At 46.5% G+C, this 24,335-nt stretch overlaps 2 protein-coding genes across 3 annotated transcripts in view; both read left to right on the top strand.

Annotated features, from left to right (window-relative positions):
- LOC122546194 (uncharacterized) overlaps positions 1-24,335 on the top strand; it is a 655,534-nt gene that overhangs the window by 260,739 nt on the left and 370,460 nt on the right. The window lies entirely within an intron of this gene.
- The window catches only part of LOC122548380 (poly(U)-binding-splicing factor PUF60), a 67,396-nt gene continuing 59,394 nt past the window's right edge, over positions 16,334-24,335 (top strand). For both annotated transcript variants that reach the window (XM_043686951.2, XM_043686952.2), the window contains exons 1-3: positions 16,334-16,442; positions 17,388-17,429; positions 23,086-23,172. In XM_043686951.2, the coding sequence (XP_043542886.1) occupies positions 16,416-16,442; positions 17,388-17,429; positions 23,086-23,172 (156 nt within the window). In that variant the 5' untranslated portion in view covers positions 16,334-16,415. The remainder of the gene's footprint in view (positions 16,443-17,387; positions 17,430-23,085; positions 23,173-24,335) is intronic.

The following is a 24,335-nucleotide window of genomic DNA, read 5'->3' as shown; positions in this document are numbered from 1 at the left end:
AAGAAATGAACGTAAATATATAAATATATTTATAAGTTAGGAACAGGCTTTAAAGGTTAGTCAAGCATGAATTGATGAATTGGTGTTTGAAGTTATGGGGAGCTAGAAATATTGCAATATTTCTTTAAAAAAAGAAAAAGGGGAAAAACGTAACGACTTATCCCCTTCGGGAGGTACCCATAGGGGACAAAGAGATTGGGTTTGTAAGTGCCCCCCTCACCAGTGGGGAGGTCAGAACATTTAAAAAGGAAATGGAGGTCCTGGTTGAGGATCCGGTGGGGTTGTCTGAACAAATTGTTCAATTTTTGGGGCCCAGTCTGTATACCTGGGCTGAATTAATGTCTATTTTGAATATATTATTTACTGGGGAGGAAAGGGGACTTGTACGAGGAACTGCCATTAAAATATGGGACAGGGAACACCCGATTGGAGATGGGGATGCTGGACAGGGAGAGGTGAAGTTTCCCCTCAGAGACCCCCAGTAGGAAAACCAAAACCCAGAGCATAGAGAAGAAATGAGGGAATTGAAAGACCTGATTCTAAAAGGAATAAGAGAGGCAGTTCCGAAGTCACAGAATTTGATTAAAACCTTTGAAATTAGACAGGAGAAAGATGAGACTCCCTCAGCTTTCTTGCAAAGATTAAGGGACTCAATGCGGAACTACTCTGGAATGAACCCTGAGGACCCAGTGGCACAGGGTCTTTTGAAAGTACATTTTGTGACAAGAGCATGGCCAGACATACAGAGAAAGATACAGAAGATAGAAGGATGGAGTGAAAAACCATTAGATGAATTGTTGAGAGAGGCACAGAAAGTGTTTGTAAAGAGGGAGAGGACAAGGGGGAACATTTGATAGAGGGTTTGAGCGACAAGGGCAGAGATGGAAATCTCCACAGGCAGGATGCTATTATTGTGGAAAGATAGGGCATTTTAAACGGGAGTGTCCTGATCTACAAAGGGAAGAAAAGGCAATTCCGCTTATGAATTATGATGAAGAATAGGGGTGTCAGTGGTTCCTGCCCTCAGGGGCCCACCAGGAACCCTTGATAAACTTGAAGGTGGAACCGTGTAGGGAGGAGGTAATCTCCCTAGTAGATACGGGGCAGCACGGTCATCGCTGAATTTTAAACCAAAGAAAGCAGAAATGTTAACACGGTCAATTACTGTTTCGGGGGTGAAAGGGGAAGGATTTACTGTTCCAGTATTTGAACCTATGATGATAGAAGGTCCTAAAGGTAGGGTTACAGGGGAACTGCTGTATATCCCTGATATAGGAAGTAACTTACTGGGGAGAGACCTAATTATCCTTTTAGGACTGGAGATTGGAATTCAGGAAGAAGAATTAGTTGTACAACTGGCGATGTTGACAGAGGATGCAGAGAGAGAGATAGACCCTATAGTATGGGCTAGAGAAGGGAATCGTGGAAAACTACAGATCCCTCCCCTTTTAATAAATTTAAAACGGAAAGGGGACGTTGTCTGTGAACGACAATATCCTATTTCCATAGAAGGTAAACGGGGACTGCAGCCAGAAATTGAGGGACTGATTAGAGATGGTTTGTTGGAGCCATGTATGTTCCTTATAATACCCCAATTCTACCAGTGCGGAAATCTGATGGAACTTATCGATTGGTGCAGGATTTGAGAACATTAAATCGAATAGTACAGGTCAGGCACCCAGTGGTGCCAAACCCCTACACGTTATTAAGTAGGATCCCTCATGATCACAAATGGTTTAGTGTGATAGATTTAAAGGATGCCTTTTGGGCTTGTCCCTTGGCGGAGGAAAGATTTGGGACTATCCCCCTATGAAATCTTATTTGAATTACCTTATCTGGGAACGCAGGGAGAATTGCCAATTCCCGAAACTAAAGATTTGTTTTTAAAGAAGTATATACTGGGCTTGTCCTCCTCTTTATCTTTCCTCAGAAAACAGGGTCTATTGGCACAGACTCCACCCCTTGAATTTGCTGTTCATCCCATCCGGCCAGGAGATTGGGTCTTAATAAAATCATGGACAGAGACTAAGCTGCAGCCAGACTGGGAAGGGCCGTACCAGGCTCTTTTGACTACCGAAACGGCAATAAGGACGGCGGAGAAAGGCTGGACTCATTACACTCGGATTAAAGGGCCAGTGGACCCTCCAGTTGAGGAAGAAGTCTGGACAGCCGAATCAACGCAAGACCCGCTAAAACTCAGACTAAAGAGACTTTGAGTAACTGACTATACAGTGGCGGCGCGAGCGCGGGATTATTTCTGTAAGATTGTATATTAAGCCTTTTTGTGTTTTAGCATAGTGATTAGAATACTGGGAATGTCTAGAGTTATGATGCTAGCCCTCTTGGTATTAGGATTTTGTCACATATCATTTTCATATGTATTATTAATGGTTCCTGAGTCTGATAATCCACAAGTAATAGACACTGATATATGTAGCTTAGTAAATTGTGGGAATGTAGCTAATCAGAGACAATACCGCAGCTCAGAGATACATCTTAAGTCCTATGGGGATGGCCTCGGGGATGGTACCTGGTATAATGGTCTTGTCACAATACACCGGGCCCCCTTTCGACCAGCACCGATTGTCCCGATAAAAAGTGTAACCCCATATATTTAACGATAAGAAAAACCACATGGCACAAAGCAGTTTTGGGAGGTGGCACTTATGAGGTACAATTAAATGAAACATTTGGGATTGAAATGAAAGCAAATGGGAAGGAGTTTTTGGGCTGTTGTTTTCGAATTAGCAAAGGACAGGGAAAAATGGGTAGAATTACTGGGTAATGAGATACAACCTTTCACCCCTCCCAATGATCCTACAGTAGTAAAATTATAGAGGTAAAGGATTTGAAACAGACCATCGAGATAGAGACTGGGTACGGGGATACAAATGCCTGAGTTGAATGGGTAAAGTATACTGTAAAAAGTCTGAACAAAAGCAATTGCTATGCATGTGCCTCCGGTAGGCCAGTGGCCCAGGTGGTTCCCTTTCCGCTCGGGTGGAAGCGAGACAGGAAGGGCATGAAATGTATGATAGCCCTGTATCAGGATGAGACTGTATGGAATGATAGGAATTGTACCTCCCTATCTCTGATGTTCCCTCCCTTGGAGGAGAAAGATGCAAAAGTTCCCCCCACATTTTCCGCCACAGTTGGAAATCACACGTCATGTGTGCACAGGCGAGGTACGAGTCGGTCGAGACATTTGGGGGAGCTGAAATTATGTACAGAGATTAAGAATGTTACCGAAACGGAGAAGGGAGGGAACTACTCAGCATTAAAGGTTCCCCGAGCGGATCTGTGGTGGTACTGTGGAGGCAAAATATTGAGACCCACACTACCTCCGGATTGGAAAGGGATATGCGCAATTGTACAATTGGCAATTCCATTTACCCTGGCATTTGAGAAGGAAAAGATCGTAGGGAAAAAGGGAAGGGGTAAGAGATTACTGTTAGATACTTCTTTTGATGACAGGATTTATCTTGATTCGGTAGGAGTCCCTAGGGGAGTACCTGATTAATTCAAGGCTCGTAACCAGATTGCAGCAGGCTTTGAGTCAGCTCTCTTTTGGTGGGTAACAATTAATAAAAATGTAGACTGGATAAATTACATTTTTTATAATCAACAGCAATTTATAAATTATACAAGAGAGGCGGTTAAAGGAATATCAGAACAGCTTGACGCGATGAGTAGGATGGGATGGGAAAGCAGAATAGCCCTTGATATGATTTTAGCAGAGAAAGGGGGTGGTGGTTTTTATCCTTACTTCCCTGATAGTAGTAGTCGGGGTATTGGTGGCCATTGGCTGTTGTATCATACCCTGTATACGAGGGCTCACCCAGAGGCTGATTGAAACAGCCTTGATGAAACGAATGCCCCTGAGGGGAATCAGACAGAGGAACTTTATCAACTAAATAATAAGGAGATGAGTGAGACGCAGATGGATGAAATCTCTGAAATGATGCTTGCGAATTTTGGGAACAATGTTAAAAAAAAAGAAGACAAAAATGCAGAAGATAACAGATAGTAATGAAAAGAAAAAGGGGAAATTGTGGCATATAAATGAATTAATGTTATTTCTGCAAGTATAAATTCTGATACAGAACAGGAATGAGAAAATACATATTCAGCAAAAAGAAAGGATATGTTAGCATGAGACATGAATACAGAACAATGGTGGATATATGGGCAAACAGGAAAGCATCTGTTTCCCCTCCTCAAGACACAGGAACGAACCCTAATCAAAGAGGTCAAAGTGGCCTCTGGATGGAAATAGATGCTGATAGAAGAAAAGATATGCCTAATCAATAACCTACGGTAGACTGACGTCAAACACCCTTATGGGAGTCAGAGATAAGAGTTTGTCACGGACAAGACAGGATAAACAGAAGTTTTGTGATCAGTCTTAAGGAAATGAGTGACATAAGCGAAGCAGGGAACAGACAATGGAATAAGGAAAAATATGGGGATTCAAACTGTATAAATTTCGAGAGTTTGTTGGATTTAGTGTGCATTTTGTCATTGCCTTACCTGGTAATGAGACAGGGCACCCACCTATAGGTGTATAAATAAATGGCGGATTCAGATATTTGTCTCGGACTGAAATTATTAAAGTGAGTGAGCTTTTGTTTCTCACATGGGTGTGTTGGCTGAGCTGGGAAGTTAATTTGCAGACATTTGTCCCCTGGCTAGGTGACAAATTCAGTGCTTCGGAGCCTCCTGTGAAGCGCTGCTGTACTGTGCCTTCTAGAATTTATTGGTTCTGTTTCTGCTGCTTCCAGTTGCTTGTTGTAGTGGCCAGTATATTGGGTCTAGGTCTATGTGCTTGTTGATTTGAGTCTGTAGATGAGTACCACGCTTTTAGGGATTCTTTGACTGCTCTCTTTTTGGCTTATCCTATGATCATTGTGTTGTCCCAGTCAAATTTGTGGTCCCTGTTGTTAGGTTCCCTTCTTGAGATTCTTACCCGCTCAATGCAATTGCAATACGTCAACTTCTGTGAACAGCCACGATTTATTTAAGCAAGTACTCGTTTTTGGAGGATTATTTAATACTCTTCGCAATGCTTGTGGAGCATGTGAAGCAAGCATCTCTGAACAAGGGAACCGTCTTCCCTTTATACTGGGTTTTACATCACAGTCAATCATGCACTCAAGACACCATCCCCTGCCACTTCCCAATTGTCACATGTCACCCAAAAACAATGTAAAGTGATTAGATTATTTCCAGAAACAGTGTGTGATTAGGTTATTCCTTAAACTGCAGCATTTACAGTGCAGGATTAGATTGTCACATCCTGTTTGCAAGACAGAAAACTAGCCCCCGGGACATCCAATTTCTTACATGTCAGCAGAACAAATTAACTATTTCACATCTCACTGTCATCTGTGCGTATGGTTACTAGGGACATAGCCACAATCATGACAACTGGCACCTGAGCTACAAATCTTTACACCAACCTTGAACACCTATGGGCGAGAAATGAAAATACAAGCAAGGAATTGGGAATCCTGTGCCAAACATCTAAGCACTACCTACGAACAACTCTGATTCCTACATGAATGCCAAAGGAATCAAATATAACCACCCTGATACAGACTACCAATCAACAACCCACAAGCCAGGGAAACAGTCAGACAAAACAGTCTCAGGATGATCCAGATTATGATTACAGGCGCATGCAACAGATTTCCCAGGTATAGTCAAGAAAGTACATGCCAAAAATCATTAATTTTAAAAACAACCAATCAAAACTGGACTGCGACAATTGAACAGGCCATCACCCATAGGACAGAACAGAACCACATACAGAAAGAGAACGGTATTACAAGACAAAATTACAAAGCTAACCAACAGCATAGAAGATAACATGACAGAGACCTGGGTTAGAAACCTCTCCAACAGACAGCTTACAGACACAGAAAAGGCCGCACTAGCCAAGGGACTCAACGACAATGACAGGGATGCAAAAACATCAGATTTCGTAGCTGCACAAGAATATACTCTCAGAACTAACAAGGTGGCGCCAATGCAGTCATCAATGTAGCGGAGGAAGAGGTGGGGAGTGGTGCCGGTGTAATTACGGAAGATCAACTGCTCTACGTAGCCAACAAAGAGACAGGCATAGCTGGGGCCCATACGTGTGCCCATGGCTACCCCTTTGGTCTGGAGGAAGTGGGAGGATTCAAAGGAGAAATTGTTAAGGGTGAGGACCAGTTCGGCCAAACGAATGAGAGTGTCGGTGGAGGGGTACTGTTGGGGACGTCTGGAGAGGAAAAAACGAAGGGCTTGGAGGCCCTGGTCATGGCGGATGGAGGTGTAGAGGGATTGGATATCCATGGTGAAGATGAGGCATTGTGGGCTGGGCAAACGGAAGTCTTGGAGGAGGTGGAGGGTGTGGGTGGTGTCTCGAACGTATGTGGGGAGTTCCTGGACTAGGGGGGATAGGACAGTGTCGAGGTAGGTAGAGATGAGTTCAGTGGGGCAGGAGCATGCTGAGACAATGGGTCGGCCAGGGTGGTCAGGCTTGTGGATCTTGGGAAGAAGGTAGAACCGGGCAGTGCGGGGTTCCCGGACTATGAGGTTGGAAGCTGTGGGTGGGAGATCTCCTGAGGTGATGAGGTTCTGTATGGTCTGGGAGATGATGGCTTGGTGATGGGGGTGGGGTCATGGTCGAGGGGGCAGTAGGAAGAGGTGTCCTCGAGTTGGCGTTTGGCTTCAGCAGTGTAGAGGTCAGTGCGCTAGGCTACCACTGTGCCCCCTTTGTCCGCAGGCTTATCCAATCCCTCTACACTTCCATCTGCCATGACCAGGGCCTCCAAGCCCTCCGTTTCTTCCTCTCCAGACGTCCCCAACAGTACCCTTTCACCGACACTCTCATTCGTTTGGCCGAACTGGTCCTCACCCTTAACAATTTCTCCTTTGAATCCTCCCACTTCCTCCAGACCAAAGGGGTAGCCATGGGCACACGTATGGGCCCCAGCTATGTCTGTCTCTTTGTTCGCCATGTAGAGCAGTTGATCTTCCGTAATTACACCGGCACCACTCCCCACCTCTTCCTCCGCTACATTGATGACTGCATTGGCGACACCTCGTGCTCCCGCGAGGAGGTTGAGCAATTCATCAACTTCACCAACACATTCCACCCTGACCTTAAATTTACCTGGACCATCTCTGACACCTCCCTCCCCTTCCTGGACCTCTCCATCTCCATTAATGATGACCGACTTGACACTGACATTTTTTACAAACCCACCGACTCCCACAGCTACCTGGATTACACCTCTTCCCACCCTACCTCTTGCAAAAATGCCATCCCGTATTCCCAATTCCTCCGCCACCGCCGGATCTGCTCCCAGGAGGACCAGTTCCACCACCGAACACACCAGATGGCCTCCTTCTTTAGAGACCGCAATTTCCCTTCCCACGTGGTTAAAGATGCCCTCCAACGTATCTCGTCTACATCCCGCACCTCCGCCCTCAGACCCCACCCCTCCAACCATAACAAGGACAGAACGCCCCTGGTGCTCACCTTCCACCCTACCAACCTTCGCATAAACCAAATCATCCGCCGACATTTCCGACACCTCCAAACAGACCCCACCACCAGGAATATATTTCCCTCCCCACCCCTTTCCGCCTTCCGCAAAGACCGTTCCCTCCGTGATTACCTGGTCAGGTCCACGCCCCCCTACAACCCACCCTTCCATCCTGGCACTTTCCCCTGCCACCGCAGGAACTGTAAAACCTGCGCCCACACCGCCTCCCACACCTCTATCCAATGCCCAAAAAGAGCCTTCCACATCCATCAAAGTTTTACTTGCACATCCACTAACATCATTTATTGTATCCGTTGCTCCCGATGCGGTCTCCTCTATATTGGGGAGACTGGGCGCCTCCTAGCAGAGCGCTTTATGGAACATCTCCGGGACACCCGCACCAATCAACCACACCGCCCCGTGGCCCAACATTTCAACGCCCCCTCCCACTCTGCCGAGGACATGGAGGTCCTGGGCCTCCTTCACCGCCGCTCCTCACCACCAGATGCCTGGAGGAAGAACGCCTCATCTTCCGCCTCAGAACACTTCAACTCCAGGGCATCAATGTGGACTTCAACAGTTTCCTCATTTCCCCTTCCCCCACCTCACCCTAGTTGTAAACTTCCAGCTCAGCACTGTCCCCATGACTTGTCCGGACTTGTCCTACCTGCCTATCTCCTTTTCCACCTATCCACTCCACCCTCTCCTCCCTGACCTATCACCTTCATCCCCTCCCCCACTCACCCATGGTACTCTATGCTACTTTCTCCCCACCCCCACCCTCCTCTAGCTTATCTCTCCACGCTTCAGGCTCACTGCCTTTATTCCTGATGAAGGGCTTTTGCCTGAAACGTCAATTTTGAAGCTCCTTGGATGCTGCCTGAACTGCTGTGCTCTTCCAGCACCACTAATCCAGAATCTCAGAACTAACAGACTACCTGAAGAGGCACAGCAAACAGCCAGACAAACTACCCTTACTAACAAAGTCAAACAAACAACTTCAACACCAAAAAGAGAGAAGCCCTTAAAAACACTCAAAAATGACAAGAACATAATCATATTACCAGTGGACAAAGGGCTGAATGATGATTATCATGGACAAGACCAAATATATTAAGAAAGCAAAGAAATTACTTGCAGATACTGACACCTACCCACAGAGGTTTGGAGGTGCCGGTGTTGGACTAGGATGCACAAGTTAAAAATCACACAACACCAGATTATAGTCCAACAGGTTTATATGGTTTATGTGCTTCCAAATAAACCTGTTGGACTATAACCTAGTGTTGTGTGATTTTTAACTTTGTACCGTACTATTTACAGAGGGAGTTTGACCCCATGCAACAGCTAACCACTAGAATAAACAACACACTATGGAACCTTCAAAAAAAGGACTAATAACCAGGATTGACCTACAAAGGTTAAAACCAGAAAGCAACAATACTCTTAAGATTTTACAGACTACCCAAAGTACACAAACCAAGCATACCATTCAGACCTATTGTGGCACTGCCGGGAACGCCATCGCATAAACTGGCAAAAGAACTCTAAAAAAGACTAAGACATCTGATTGCCAGATCCAAACACTGCATACAATCAACACAGGAATTCCGAGATAACATCAAGAGCATAAACATAGATAAGGACGAAGCAATGGTCTCATTTGATGTAATGGCACTGTTCACTTCAATTGACAAAACTCTAGCCAGAGAGGAGGAAACCAACAATCCTGGAAGTTATGGTACAAAGAATATAGAACGGTGAATGCACCACAGAAGTGTACAGGAAAGCCACACACACCAGTCAGGTCCTGAATTACAACAGCAACCACCCAAACACACACAGAGAAGCTGCATTAGGACCCTGTTCGAAAGGGCTACAATACATTGCAGCACTCCCAACCTATGAAAGGAAGAAGAACATGTCTACAGAGTATTCGCCAAGAATGGATATCCCTGTAATTTCATCTGCAGATGCTTAAGATACAAACAACATGACAAGGACATATTAGGACCAAACTCATTAGCCATGCTACCTTACATAGAAACTGTCTTGGAGCTGACAGCCAGGCTTCTCCAACCACTGGGATTCATGACAGCTCATAAATTGACAGCCATGCTGAGACAACTCAATAGGACAAAAGGTTCATGATGAAGGGTTTATGCCCGAAACATCAATTCTCCTCCTCCTTGGATGCTGCCTGACTGGCTATGCTTTTCCAGCACCACACTCTTGATCAGGACAAAAGACCCGATACCCACCATGTGCACGACTAACGTAATTTACAGGATTCCATGCAAAGACTGCACAAAACACAATATAGGGCAAACAGGCAGACAACTAACAGTCCACTTCCATGAACACCAACTAGCCACTAAATGCCATGACCAGATGCTCCTAGTGTCATACACACAGATGACAGGGACCACAAATTCGACTGGGACAGCACAATAATCACAGCACAAGCCAGAAAGAGAATAGCCAGAGAATTCCTAGAAGCATAGCACTCATCATGGTGGCTCAGTGGTTAGCACTGCTGTCTCACAGCACCAAAGTCCCAGGTTCAATGCCAGCCTCGGGTGACTGTCTGTGTGGAGTGTGCACGTTCTCCGCGTGTCTGCGTGGGTTTCCTCTGGGTGCTCCGGCTTCCTCCCACAGTTCAAAGATGTGCAGGTCAGGTGAATTGGCCATGATAAATTGCCCATAGTGTTAGGTGCATTAGTCAGAGGGAAATGGGTCTGGGGGGGTTACTCTTCAGAGGGTCAATGTGGACTGGTTGGCTGAAGGGCCAGTTTCCACACTGTAGGTAATCTAATCTAATCTAATCCATGGACTCAATCAACAAGCACATTGACCTCGACTCAGTATACCAGCCACTACAATAAACAACTGGTAGCAGCAGAAACGGACCCAAATAAATTCCAGAGGACACAGTACAACATTGCTTCAAAAGAGGCTCCAAAGCACAGAAGATCTCACCTAGACAGGGGATGAAACGTCTGTAAATCAACTTCCCAGCTCGGCAAACATACCCACAACCATGATCTATATCCTGCTGTATCCTCTGACAATCCTCCTCACTATCCGCAACGTCACCAATCTTTATATCATCTGCAAATTTACTAATTAGACCAGCTAGGTTTCCTCCAAATCATTTACATAGATCACGAACAGCAGAGGTCCCAGCACTGATCCCTGTGGAACATCACTAGTCACAGCCCTCCATTCTGAAAAGCATCCTTTCACAGCTACCCTCTGTCTCCGAGGACAAAGTTAGTTCTGTATGCATCCTGCCAGTTCACCCTTGATACCATATAGAACATAGAACATAGAACATAGAAGAATACAGCGCAGTACAGGCCCTTTGGCCCTCGATGTTGCGCCGATCCAAGCCCACCTAACCTATACTAACCCACTATCCTCCATATACCTATCCAATGCCCGCTTAAATGCCCATAAAGAGGGAGAGTCCACCACTGCTACTGGCAGGGCATTCCATGAACTTACGACTCGCTGAGTGAAGAACCTACCCCTAACTTCAGTCCTATATCTACCCCCCCTTAATTTAAAGCTATGCCCCCTTGTAATACCCGACTCCATACGCGGGAAAAGGTTCACACTGTCAACCCTATCTAACCCCCTAATCATCTTGTACACCTCAATCAAGTCACCCCTAAACCTTCTTTTCTCTAATGAAAACAGCCCCAAGTGTCTCAGTCTTTCCTCATACGATCTTCCTTCCATACCAGGCAACATCCTGGTAAACCTCCTCTGCACCCGTTCCAGTGCCTCCACGTCCTTCCTATAGTATGGCGACCAAAACTGCACACAATATTCCAGATGCGGCCGTACCAGAGTCTTATACAACTGCATCATGACCTCAGGACTCCGGAACTCAATTCCTCTACCAATAAAAGCCAGTGACTTCACCTTTCACAGAGGAACCTCAATTATCCGAAGGACATGGGTGGGCAGTATTTTGTTCGGTTAATCCAACTCTGGATAATCGGATGCCAGATAACATAGTTTAGCCCAGCATTTGGACTTGCTGGATAATCCAATACTCGGATAATCGGATGCCAGATAATCGAGGTTCCTCTGTATATTTCCTCCTCACATCCGACAGTTCGACACCCCTCCTCCTTTCCTCCAATCAGAACCCCACATTTCCTGCCTAGACATAAACCTTATTGTTTCACCTCCAAGTCGAATATCTTCTCCATGCCACGCCTCCTACATTTGATACGTGCACCTTCACACCTTATAGTGTAGACAGCTCCTCCTTGCCTTACATATCCTCCCCTTGCCTCCTACAGACACCCTATCTTCCCCCCAACCTGCTACAGTCAGACACCCTATCTTCCCCCTCCCACCTTCTACAGTCAGACACCCCAACCTCCATTACCTCCTACAGTCAGACATGCCATCGTATCCCCCTAGGCACACACCCTGTCCACTCCCCTTACAGGGAGAAAGTGAGGACTGCAGATGCTGGAGATCAGAGCTGAAAAATGTGTTGCTGGAAAAGCGCAGCAGGTCAGGCAGCATCCAGGGAACAGGAGAATCGACGTTTCGGGCATAAGCCCTTCTTCAGGAATGAGGAAGGTGTGCCAAGCAGGCTAAGATAAAAGGTAGGGTGCAGGGACTTGGGGGAGGGGCGTTGGGAATGCGATACGTGGAAGGAGGTTAAGGTGAGGGTGATAGGTCGGAGTGGGGGTGGGGGAGGAGAGGTCGGGAAGAAGATTGCAGGTCAAGAAGGCGGTGCTGAGTCTGAGGGTTGGGACTGAGAAAAGGTGGGGGGAGGGGAAATTAGGAAGCTGGAGAAATCTGCATTCATCCCTTGTGGTTGGAGGGTTCCTAAGCAGAAGATGAGGCGCTCTTCCTCCAGGCGCGTGTTGCCATGGTCTGGCGATGGAGGAGGCCAAGGACCTGCATGTCCTTGACGGAGTGGGAGGGGGAGTTAGTATTCAGCCACAGGGCGGTTGGGTTGGTTGATGCGGGTGTCCCAGAGGTGTTCTCTGAAACGTTCCACAAGTAGGCGGCCTGTCTCCCCAATATAGAGGAGGCCACATCAGGTGCAACGGATGTAGTAAACGATGTGTGTGGAGGTGCAGGTGAATTTGTGACGGATATGGAAGGATCCCTTGGGGCCTTGGAGGGAAGTGAGGAGGGAGGTGTGGGTGCAAGTTTTGCATTTCTTGCGGTTGCAGGGGAAGGTGCCGGGAGTGGAGGTTGGGTTGGTGGGGGGTGTGGACCTGACGATGGAGTCGCGGAGGGAGTGGTCTTTCCATAACGCTGATAGGGGAGGGGAGGGAAATATATCCTTGGTGGTGGGGTCCGTTTGGAGGTGGCGGAAATGACGAAGGATGATATGATGTATCTGGAGGTTGGTGGGGTGGTAGGTGAGGACCAGTGGGGTTCTGTCCTGGTGGCGATTGGAGGGGCGGGGTTCAAGGGCGGAGGAGCGGGAAGTGGAGGAGATGTGGTGGATAGCATTGTCAACCACGCCTGAGGGGAAATTGCGGTCTTTGAAGGAGGCCATCTGGGTTGTTCGGTATTGGAATTGGTCCTCCTGGGAGCAGATGCGGCGGAGGCGAAGGAATTGGGAATATGGGATGGGGTGTCCTCTCCCCTCCAGGCTAACACCCCATCTTCTTCCCCTACAATCAGTCACTTCATCCTCCTCCCTTTAGTCTGACACATTGTCCTCTCTCCTAAAGTCAAACATCCTGTCCACTCCTCGTCCCCTAGTCTGACACCCTGTCCTCACCCCCTATAGTCAAATATTTCATCCTCTCCCCCTAGTCAGATACCCCATCTTCTGTGATGGAAATGTGTTGCTGGAAAAGCGCAGCAGGTCAGGCAGCATCTAGGGAACAGGAGAATCGACGTTTCGGGCATTAGCCCTCTCCTCGTCCCTAAGTCTAACACTCTGTTATCTCCTCCTACACAGTCTGACACATCTCCCTCTACAGTCTGATGCCCCATCCTGTCCTCGTCCCCTAGTCTGGCACCATGTCCTCCCCCCCCACCCAACATTCAGGCATCCCTTCCTCATCCCCTACAGTCTGACACACCATCCTCATCTCCTACAGTGAGACACCCTGTTCTCTCCCCCTACAGATCCCTGTCCTCACCCCGTAAAGTCAGACACACCCATCCTCTCCTTGTGCCCTCGTCTGACACGCCACCCTCTCACCCTACAGTCAGACATATCGTCCTCTCCTCATCCCCTTTTCTGAGACCCCGTCCTCTCCCCCTACAGTCAGACACCCGTGTCCCCAATAGTCATACATCCCGTCCTCCCCCCTACACAGTCTGACACCTCATCCACTCCCCCTACAATCAGACACCACGTCCTCTCGTCTACAGTCAGATACCTTGTTCTCCTCCCCCTACAGACTTGCATGCTGTCCTCTCCCCTACTGTCAGACGCCGTCCTCTCCTCATCCCCTTGTCTGACATCCCGTCCTCTCCCACTACAGACACATCACCCTCCCTCCCACTATAGTCAGACATCTCGCCCTCTTCCCCCACACCCTGACACCCCGTTCTCTCCCCCTACAGTCAGACATCTCGTCCACTCCCCCTATAAGTCAGACACCCAGTCCTCTCCACATCCTCTAGTCTGACACCCCCTCCTCATCTCCTACAGAGACATGTCATGTCTATCCCTACTGTCAAACACCCATCCTCTCCTCGTCCACCAACCTGTCCTTACCCCCTACAGTGAGACACGTTATCCTCTCCCCCTACAGTGAGATACCCCGTCCTCGCTCCCTACTGTTAGACACCCCATCCTCTCCCTTTACGGTCAGACACCCCATCGTCTCCCCCAGCACTCATACATCTCGTCCCCTAGTCTGACACCCCAGCCTCTTCCCCCTACACAGTCTGACACATCATCCACGCCCCCCCGCCCCCCCAGTTACAAATCCTGTCCTCTAGTGTCAGATACCCCGATCCTCTCCTCATCCCCCAGTCTGACACCCCGTCCTCACCCCCCACCAGAAGAGACCCTGTCCTCTCCACCTATAGAAGAGACCCCGTCAATTTAGGTAAAGGGGCTGTACAGAGAGATCTGGGTGTTCTTGTACACCAGTCAATGAAGGTAAGCATGCAGGTACAGCAGGCAGTGAAGAAGGCTAATAGCATGCTGGCCTTCATAACAAGAGGGATTGAGTATAGAAGCAAAGAGATTCTTCTGCACTGTACAGGGCCCTGGTGAGACCACACCTGGAGTATTGTGTGCAGTTCTGGTCTCCAAATTTGAGGAAAGACATTCTGGCTATTGAGGGAGTGCAGCGTAGGTTCACGAGGTCAATTCCTGGAATGGTAGGACTACCTTATGCTGAAAGATTGGAGCGACTGGGCTTGTATACCCTTGAGTTTCGAAGACTGAGAGGGGACCTGTGAGAGGTAATTTCGGTTTAAACTTTAAGATGTGCCTGGACCACAGACTGGTCTATAATAAAAGACAAAACTTTTGTTTCTTTTCTAGAACATTTTATATACTCAAAAGTAGAATAGTTTAAATTGTGCAGAATGCTGACAATTTGTGAGCAGAGTAAAAACAAACAGGCCCTTGATTGATGAAACCATTAACACAGGCGGGAAGGATGAGTCCTTGACTGATAAGACTCCAGGATGGGGGAACGACTCGAGAGACATCTGTTTCAGATTAAAGCCTTTGACTGATAAGACTACAGGGTGAGAAAAACAACAACTTTAGAGACTCTGGAGCCATTTGTTGCAGACTTTATGATAAAAATAATGATGTTTTTAAGAATGTGAACCTCATGGCTTGTTGGAGCCAAGGAGAGGAGGGACTTGTGCTGTATATAATGGAGACTTTGTAAGCCTCAGCGCGCCTTTTCTTCAAGGGTGCCCGACTCTGCAGACTTGACTTGTTAATAAAACTTTGTTTTCCTGAATTTGTCTAGAGCGATTATTGAGAAGCGATTTTCGTTTCTAACAGGACCTGATTGAGACATATAAGATTATTAAAGGATTGGACACTCTGGAGGCAGGAAGCATGTTTCCGCTGATGGGTGAGTGCCGAACCAGAGGGCACAGCTTAAAAATACGGGGTAGACAGAGCTCAGGTGAAACGTCTTCACCCAGAGAGTGGTGGCTGTGTGGAATGCCCTGCCCCGAAGGGCAGTGGAGGCCAAGTCTCTGGATTCATTTAAGAAAGAGTTGGATAGAGCTCTCAAAGATAGTGGAATCAAGGATTATGGAGATAAGGCAGGAACAGGATACTGATTAAGGATGATCGGCCATGATCATATTGAATGGTGGTGCTGGCTCGAAGGGCAGAATGGCCTACTCCTGCACCTATTGTCTATTGTCCACTGACAGTCAGACGCCTCATCCTCTTCATCTACAATCTGACATCCCACTTTGGACAGGATCTCCACCCATTCAATCAAACCGTTATTTTTTTTTACTTTTCTTATGCTCAATATGAAGGTGAAGGGAAAAATTATTGAGAACCTCGCAGATAAGAGGAAGGCGCTAGTACAATGCCGACTCCGCTATTCTTCAGAAGATGGCGGCAGACAATGGGACGGGCTCCGTCCCACGTGATTCACCGCGGGGGCGGAGCTCAGTTCCCATGTGATCATCACGGGGACGGGGAGCAGAAGCACGTGCCCCCCGGCGGGGCGTGGCTCGACACCATGTGACCCCCGGCGGGGCGTGGCTCGGCACCATGTGACCCCCGGCGGGGCGGGGCTCGGCACCATGTGACTCCCACGGGGGCGGGAGCATCTGTTACACGTGACCCTCAGCGGCCCGGCCAACGGTTCTCGCGAGATCTCTCGGCGGCGGGCGGTGGCAGTGGCGGCTCCTCAGGATCCGGAGCTCGGAGGGTGGATGGCGTCTCTCACAGGCTTCCCACAGGTAACAGGCCCCGGGGCCTGGCGGTCAGCTTCACTTCCGCTGAGGGACCCGGTGGAGGGGGCGGGGGGTCGGGATCGGGATCCCAGCCCCGGGGTGAGGGTGGGTGGGGGAGGGGGGGTTGCGGCGTGGTGAGGCTTCCCTCGATTACAGGCCCCGGGGGCGGGGGGAGGGAGGAGGGAGGTGGGAGGAGGGAAGGTGGGTCTGGGGGGGAGGGGAGGTGGTGGTGGGGGGGAGGGGAGGTGGGGAGGGAAGGTGGTGGTTGGGGGGGGGGAGGGGGGGAGGGAGGTGGCTGTGGTGGTGGGGGGATACGGGGGGAGGGAGGGGAGCTGTAGAGGAGGGCTAATTGAGTTAGTGTTATTGTGGTATGTGATCGGGGTGGGGTGGGTACTGTGGGGGGTGGCGGTGCTTCTCCTGTAGACCGTGGGTCTTTATCTCACTGTCAGACTCCGAGCTGTGTTTGTTAGCAAACTGATCCATTCTGACCCCAGCTTCAGTGGCTGGCCTTCACCTTGCTCCAGAATCCTGTGTGTAGGTTTCTCCAGAGTTTGTACTTTGCAACAAAGGTGGAAATATTTTCAACATTGAGCACAGCCAACTAAATTCCTTCAAAGAAACTCATCCCTTTGGGAAAATTTTGAAGCATTACATCCAAAGCTATGCCAACTGGAGCTGTGGAAACAAATTACTGCTGATGATTCCAGCAACAAATGCTGGAGGTCATAGTGGATCAGACAGCATCCATGAAGACAGAGCAAACTAATGTTTTGAGTCTATATGACTCTTCAGCTCTGAAGATTCATCTAGACTTAATGTTAGCTTGCTGTCTTGCCATGGATGCTGTCTGACCAGCTCTGATCTCCAGCGTTTTTCTTGAACTGTACTGTCCAGTAAGTTCAGGTGGGATTGTGGTTATTAAATTCTGAAAATTGTTGTTTAATTCAACAGATGCTGGAACCCTTGGGAAGCCCCACATTGCAGATGATGTTGGTAGGTCTATCTGAAAGCTTTATTCGTCACTGTCATACTCATTCAACAAACTGATGTGAAATGGTGTACCTTAACTTTGAACAGACTCTTGGCTTTAGTTGCCATAGTGATGGCAGGAGCAGAAACCTATTGAATCTGATGGAAGTGGGTAAGGATGTGACCTGCCCTGTGGAGTAGATGGGGGTGGAGTGTGAGTACATATATTACACCGTGTTTGGTCAGAGTGCAAACAGAGATGGAAATGTGTTGCTGGAAAAGCGCAGCAGGTCAGGCAGCATCCAGGGAACAGGAGAATCGACGTTTCGGGCATTAGCCCTTCTTCAGAGTGCAAACAACCCATTGTAAAAGGGGAACCGAATATTTGAGGTATATTTGTTTTCTCTCCTTTCATATGGTGATCCAGAACCCCAGGCTGTTGTTTTGGGGACATAGGTTTGAATCCTAATACTGCAGGTGCTGAAATTTTAATAAAAGGTGGGATTAAGAACTGGTTTGCTGGTAACCACTTAACCATTGCTGATTTTTCAAAAAAATCTAGCTCATTAATGCCCTTTAGGGAAGATGGTCTACCATCATTGTCTGGTTTACGTGTAACTCTAGATCCACAATATGGTTGACTCTTAATTGCCATCGGAAATGGCCCAATTGTTCAAGTGCTTCAAATTCTGAAACTGGATGGATAACAAAAATTGCAGTGTTAAATGTCAGTTTTTCTCAAAGATTTGGAAAATTGAGCCAAACCATGACTTATTTTACTGTCGACCTGAGTATTAGCAACATGTTGCTGAAGCCTTTGAACTTGCATGATCAACATCTGAAACAGTATATATGCCAGGAGGACAGGTGCTGATTGGTTGGCAGGTCCCATATCTGCCTTTCCTCCTGGAACAACAACCCCCTTCTTTCTCCACCCCCCCCCCAAAAAAAAAGCTGTATACGTCTTTGTTCAGGCTGTAATGTAGCAGGTCCAGAGGAAGCTTACGAAAATGAGTGGTTGGGGACTCTGGGTCTGTACTTAGTGGAGTTTAGAAGGATAAGGGAGTTCTGATTTGAAATTTACAGAATATGGAGAAGCCTGGATAGAATGGACATGGCGATGTTTCCATTAGCAGGGTAGATGAGTACCCAAAGGCGCAGCCTCAGAGTGAAGAGATGACCCTTTACAACTGAGATGAGGAATTTCTTCTGCCAGAGTGGTGAATCTGTGGAACTCATTACCGCAGAGAGCTGTGAGAATGGGGTTGAGAAACACATCAGCTGTAATTGAATGTTGAAGCAAACTTGATGGGCTGAATGGCCTAATTCAGTTCCTGTATATTATGTTCCAATGGAATCATCCAGTAGATGTCAAAGGGTTTGTTCAAATGTGAGACATATGTAGATCCTTAAAAAGAGTGATTTAAGGATGGAAACTAGAAATCCAAAAATATGAGCATGTCGTAGAAAGTAGGCACTATTCAATGGTCAGAAGAAGAACCAGACAATAAGTTGTAGTGCTGGACAAGGTTATTCAAATAAGAGATCACGAAGGGAGTTAGCCACAATTAGCACAGTATTTATCCTGCCTCTTGGGAAAACCAAACTTCTTTGGTGTAGCAGGACTCTGAAAGAGGTGTTATCATTGGTGACATCGTGGTTTCTACCTTCAGTTGAATAGTATTTAAAATATGAGCAGTGAAGTACATTGTTTCATATTGTGGCTAGGCATTTAGCAGGGGATGATGCATGTGGGGGCGATTCTTAACAATGTGCACAAAAACATCCTGCAGAAGAGATAAAGAATGATATAGTTACTAAAACTCAATCCAACCCATTTGATAGTGCTAAGACAGTCAGATTTATGAAGCGCACAAAGCTGTAAGGGGACCTTCACACAGATAAGCCGATACATTCCAAGTGAATAACATCCTGTAACGCAGAGATAGAAGTCAAGGCAATGAAAAGTCCCTGACTGAATTAGAGGCCGTTCATGTAAGGGGTGTAACTGTCTGCTGAAATAGTCAATTAAGGCTCCTCACCCCAAAAAAACCTTTCTCTGGAATGTCAGTGTTTGAAGCTCAGACTCCAGCTCATCGACTGAGCTGGAGTTCCTCCAGTAACCAACACTTGCTACAGATGTGGTCGCTATGAACCACAATGGGGTACACCAACTCCCATATCATGCAGTTACAACACATCGCCTAGCCCTGCATCTCCGTTTAATTTAAAAAAAAATCAAATTAAGTTTTAGTCCTCTATTTTGTAGCCTGTATATATTTCCCCTATTTACCTTGAATCTGAAAGTAATGTGATAGGCAAAAGTAGTGGCTATCACCAAAAGTAGTGGTTCATCTGTCATGATATCCTCTGTTAATGTTGCATTTGTTGTCCATCCTAATTACCACTGAAATGAGAGGCTTGCGAGGACTGTTTCAGGCCAGTTAAGATTCAACCACATGCCTGTGGGTTTGGAATCCCCTGTAGGCTAGACCTGGTGAGGGAAGATTTCCTTCCCTGAAGGGCTATCTTTGCAACAACTATTGAAGATCCCAGACCATAAAGGTCAGCATTTGCAACCTATCCTCCATGCGATTGCCAGTGTGTCTGGGAATTGTTTCTCTCTTCCCCTGAAAGTGGTAAGCTTGGATTTCTAAACATTGCATAGCAACTCTGATTCCTATGACCTGGGCCTCACTTGCAGACATCCTTGTATGACATACTAGGGGCAAGCAGTATTTATGCTCTTGATATTCAATGGCGCTGCCAATACTGAATCCCTTGCTGTTGACATCTTTAGGGGTACTGTTATCAGAAACCAGACTGGACTACAATATAAATAGTGATTACAATAGTAGGTCAGAAGCTAGACCTACACTTGCCACCCATGCCATAGCAGCCTGCTTGATTGGTGCTATATTCAACACCTTCAGTATTCAATCAGCAACATTGTGTGCCTTCTGCAAGATGTGCTGCAGTCATTCACTAAGGCTCTTTGACTGTGGTTATGGAAGGTGCTGTCAATATCATCTGGAAGGATAATGGCAGCAGATACAATGGGAATACCATCACCAGCAAGTTCCTTACTTGGGCTTATCATTGTTCCTTCAGTGTTGCTGGGTAAATTTCATGAACTTCCCTCCCTAACAGCATGGTGGCTGTACCTACAGCATTTGGACTGCAGTAGTTCAAGGTGGTAGGTCAGCATTACCTTCTCAAGGGCAATTACAGATGTGCGTTACATGCTGGCATGATCAGTACTCACATCTGTTATCTCTTCACATCAATTCACTTCTCTTAGCCTCATCTGCTACTGGTCTATCTGCTCCACCAATGTTTCTTGGAGTTTCACACTGTTCCCCATCATAGCATACAATTCTCCAAAGTTTTGTCACCTGTACAGTTTGAAATCCCACACACACCCTGATCTGGACCCTTATTATCAGGAAAAGCAAGAGTCCCAATGGGGAACTCCACTCCAAACCTTCCTCCAGACTGAATGTTATTTCCTATCACTCAACCAGTTTAGTTTCCATGTTGTCACTGTCCCTTTTATACTGTGACCTAACTTTCTTCAAGTCTGTTTTGTGGCATCGTATCAAATGTCTTCTGGACTCCATGTATACCTCATCAATAGCATTACCCACATTTACTTTTTCTGTTGCTTCAAAATAAAACTCTACATTAGTTAAACACTATTTCCCCTTTTGAAATCCATGCTTCCTAATCAGCCCAACCTTTTCATGTAATTACTAACTCTGTCCCAAATAATTGCTTGTAGAAACTTACTACCAAAGTTGAGCTAAAACATTCTCCAGGGTCACTAGATCCAGGACACCAATCTCTCCACAGATGCTGTTAGATTATTGAGTTTCTCCAAAGTTAAGCAAAATGATCTGAAATTGTCAGGATTGTTCTTAGAACCTCTGGCACTTTCCTGGAGAGCATGAAAGATTGATGTGTTCTCCTCAAAACGTGTGGTGCTGGACAAGAGCAGTCACATCCTGATGAAGGGTTTATGTCTGAAATGTTGACTCTTCTTGGATGCTGCCTGACCTGCTTTCCAATGCCCCACACTCCATCTGCAGTCCTAGCTTTCTCCTGATGTATTATGCTGACTGCTGTTAGAATTTCAACCGTCCATTCCTTGAATCAGCCATGATCATAGTGAATGGTGGTGCAGGCTCGAAGGGCAGAATGGCCTACTCCTACACCTATGGTCTATTGAATCCTTGGATGGATCTCATTGGTCCCAGTGCCTTGTTAACTTGGCAACAATCTAAGACTTCGTCTTTAATCTTTTATCTTTCTTGTGACACTGTGTCCTCCTATGCCACCATGGCATGGGCAGGAATCCTCTTCTGTGAAGACAGATACAAAGTATTGATGTTAACAGCTCTACCATGCCTTCCTCTGTAAGTCATTGTTTTCTGATTGGCCGTACTCCTCCTCCAAAGGCTGATGCTGTTGAGATCCCTGTCAGAGATTGGAATTTTATTTTTATGCTCCCTTTTCTCCTAATTCCTCTTTGCTTCTCTTATTTGATTTTTCACCTCTCCCTTGCATCTTTGGCATTCCTCTTGATTCTCAACTTACAACTGTCAATGTTGACTTTTTGTAATAATTTTAATCTGCTTTGTCATCAGGGTACTCGGGATTTCTTTGTCCTTCCTTTCCCATTAGAGGGAAATTATACCTCAAATACGTGTACCACCTGCACTTTGGGCCATTTTTCAGAGTGTTTTTTCCCACCAATGTCTTAGTCCAACCAATCCTGCTCAGCTCTGTTCCTGACCCATTAAAGTCAGCTTTCCCCGAACTGAGTTTCCTTACTCTGGTTTGTTGAGTGCTTTTCTCCAGTGCTATTCTGAATCTTGGCGATACAATGATCACTGTGTCCTAAATGTCCCCCCTCTGACACTTGATCCTCCTGGCCCACCTCATTTCTAAGGCCAGCTCCAGCACTACATCCTTCATTTTTTGGATTGGTCACATGCTGCTGGAAATGCCTGTAAACATTGTCCAGGCTCCTTGCTGTGTTGTGCATTAGCAGTATCCCTGTCAATATTTGGGTAATTAAAGTTCTGTCCATTATAAATACTCCATGGTGTCTGCATTAGTAATTTTCCTGCAGATTTGTTCCTGTACATTTTTCCTACTAGTTAATGGTCTGTAAACTGCACAAAGCAGCGTAATCCCTCCTGCCCTAAATAGCTGTGGTGTGACACCCCAGCATGCCATCTTGGAGTCGTGTTGGCAGCTATTGAAGTGCTTATCTATTCTCCTGACTAATGAATCTCCTAATACTTTTGAACCTTTTTTTTTCTTCTCCAGTATGTCCCCCAGATCTTGTATGTTTCAAAGAAGTTGCTACTTATTTTTCTAAAATCCAGTGGAGATGAGTCTAGTCTATTCAGTCTTTCCCCGAGAAGCAGTGCACTTACTCCCAGTTGTTCTACAGCACAGGGAATTTTTTGAAGTCGTTCGTTAGCTGGGTGTTTAGCTCAGCAGGTTTTTTGCCCGTCCCTAATTGCCCTGATGTGTTTGTGAACTGCCTCCTTGAATTCCTGCAGTTGAGTTATGGTCCACGGTTTGTATTAAAGCATGGACATTCCTGTCTGTTTGTTGCAGTGTGCCTCATGAAAACTGAAAAGTAACGTTACAATCTGCTTTATTTCAGGGTGGTGACATTATGAAGCTGGAGAATGGGCAGTCAAAACTTGGCCTGCCACCTCTTAACCCTGAGCAACAGGAAGCATTGCAAAAGGTGACAAAATCTGAAGGTTGTATTTCAAACTGGATCAAATTGGAAGTAATTGAAGCATTTCGGGATATGGGTGCAGGATTCAACTGTGGGTTATCCCCATTGTTGTCTTGGATGCAGAGCCATTCCAAATGGACTCCATTGTGCTAACATATCTTGGTCTAATAAATAATTTACTTTTTGTAGACTTATTGAATCATGTGAAGTTGGCAAATATTTTGCAAGTCTCTTTAAAGTGTGATTCTCTCATGGTGGAGGTGTCAAAGGGCTGTCCCAAAACAATCAGTCATTCTGCAGCCCCTGCAATTGCTGCACACAAACATTTGGTGAAAGGAAGCCTGAATGCTGTGTTCTTCAGTCTTCAATACTGAGAATCAGGTTGCTAGACTAGATGGGATTAAGGTTCACAAGGAGGAGGTGTTAGCAATTCTGGAAAGTGTGAAAATCCTCTGGGTTGAATTGGTTCTATCCTAGGATTTTCTGGAAGTCAGAGGAGATTGCAGAGCCTTTGGCTTTGATCTTATGTTGTCATTGTCTACAGGAATAGTGCCAGAAGACTGCAGGATAGCAAGTGTTGTCCCCTTGTTCAAGAAGGGGAGTTATAGAGCAAAGAGCCTTACTTTGGTTGTAGGTAAATTGTTGGAAAGGGATTTAAGAGGATATAGTTAGAAAGGGGTAGGGGTAGTCAACGCGGTTTTATGAAGCGTCGGTCATGCCTCACAAACCTTAGAGTTCTTTGAGAAGGTGACCAAACAGGTGGATGAGGGTAAAGTGGTTGATGTGGTGTATATGGATTTCAGTATGACGTTTGATAAGATTCCCCATGGTACGCTATTGCACAAAATACGGAGGCGTGGGATTGGGTGTGATTTAGCATTTTGGATCTGAAATTGGCGAACTGAAAGAAGACTGCGTGGTTGGGAAATATTCATCCTGGTGTTCAGTACCAGTGGTGTACCACAAGGATCTGTTTTGAGTCCTCTGCTGTTTGTCATTTTTATAAATAACCTGGATGAGGGCATAGAAGACTAAGGCCAACCGTGACAAATGTTGTAGGCAGCTGGGATATAGATAAGCTGCAGTGCTAGGCTGTGAGGTGGCAAATGGAGTTTAATGGGGAAAAGTGGAGTGATTCACTTTGGAAGGAGTAACAGGAATAAAGAGTA

This window comes from Chiloscyllium plagiosum, unplaced genomic scaffold, assembly GCF_037043375.1.
Source record: "Chiloscyllium plagiosum isolate Xiang-an unplaced genomic scaffold, Cpla_swu_hap1 HiC_scaffold_5, whole genome shotgun sequence".
Classification (NCBI taxonomy): Eukaryota; Metazoa; Chordata; class Chondrichthyes; order Orectolobiformes; family Hemiscylliidae; genus Chiloscyllium; species Chiloscyllium plagiosum.
This window is presented reverse-complemented; position numbering and strand designations above follow the sequence as displayed.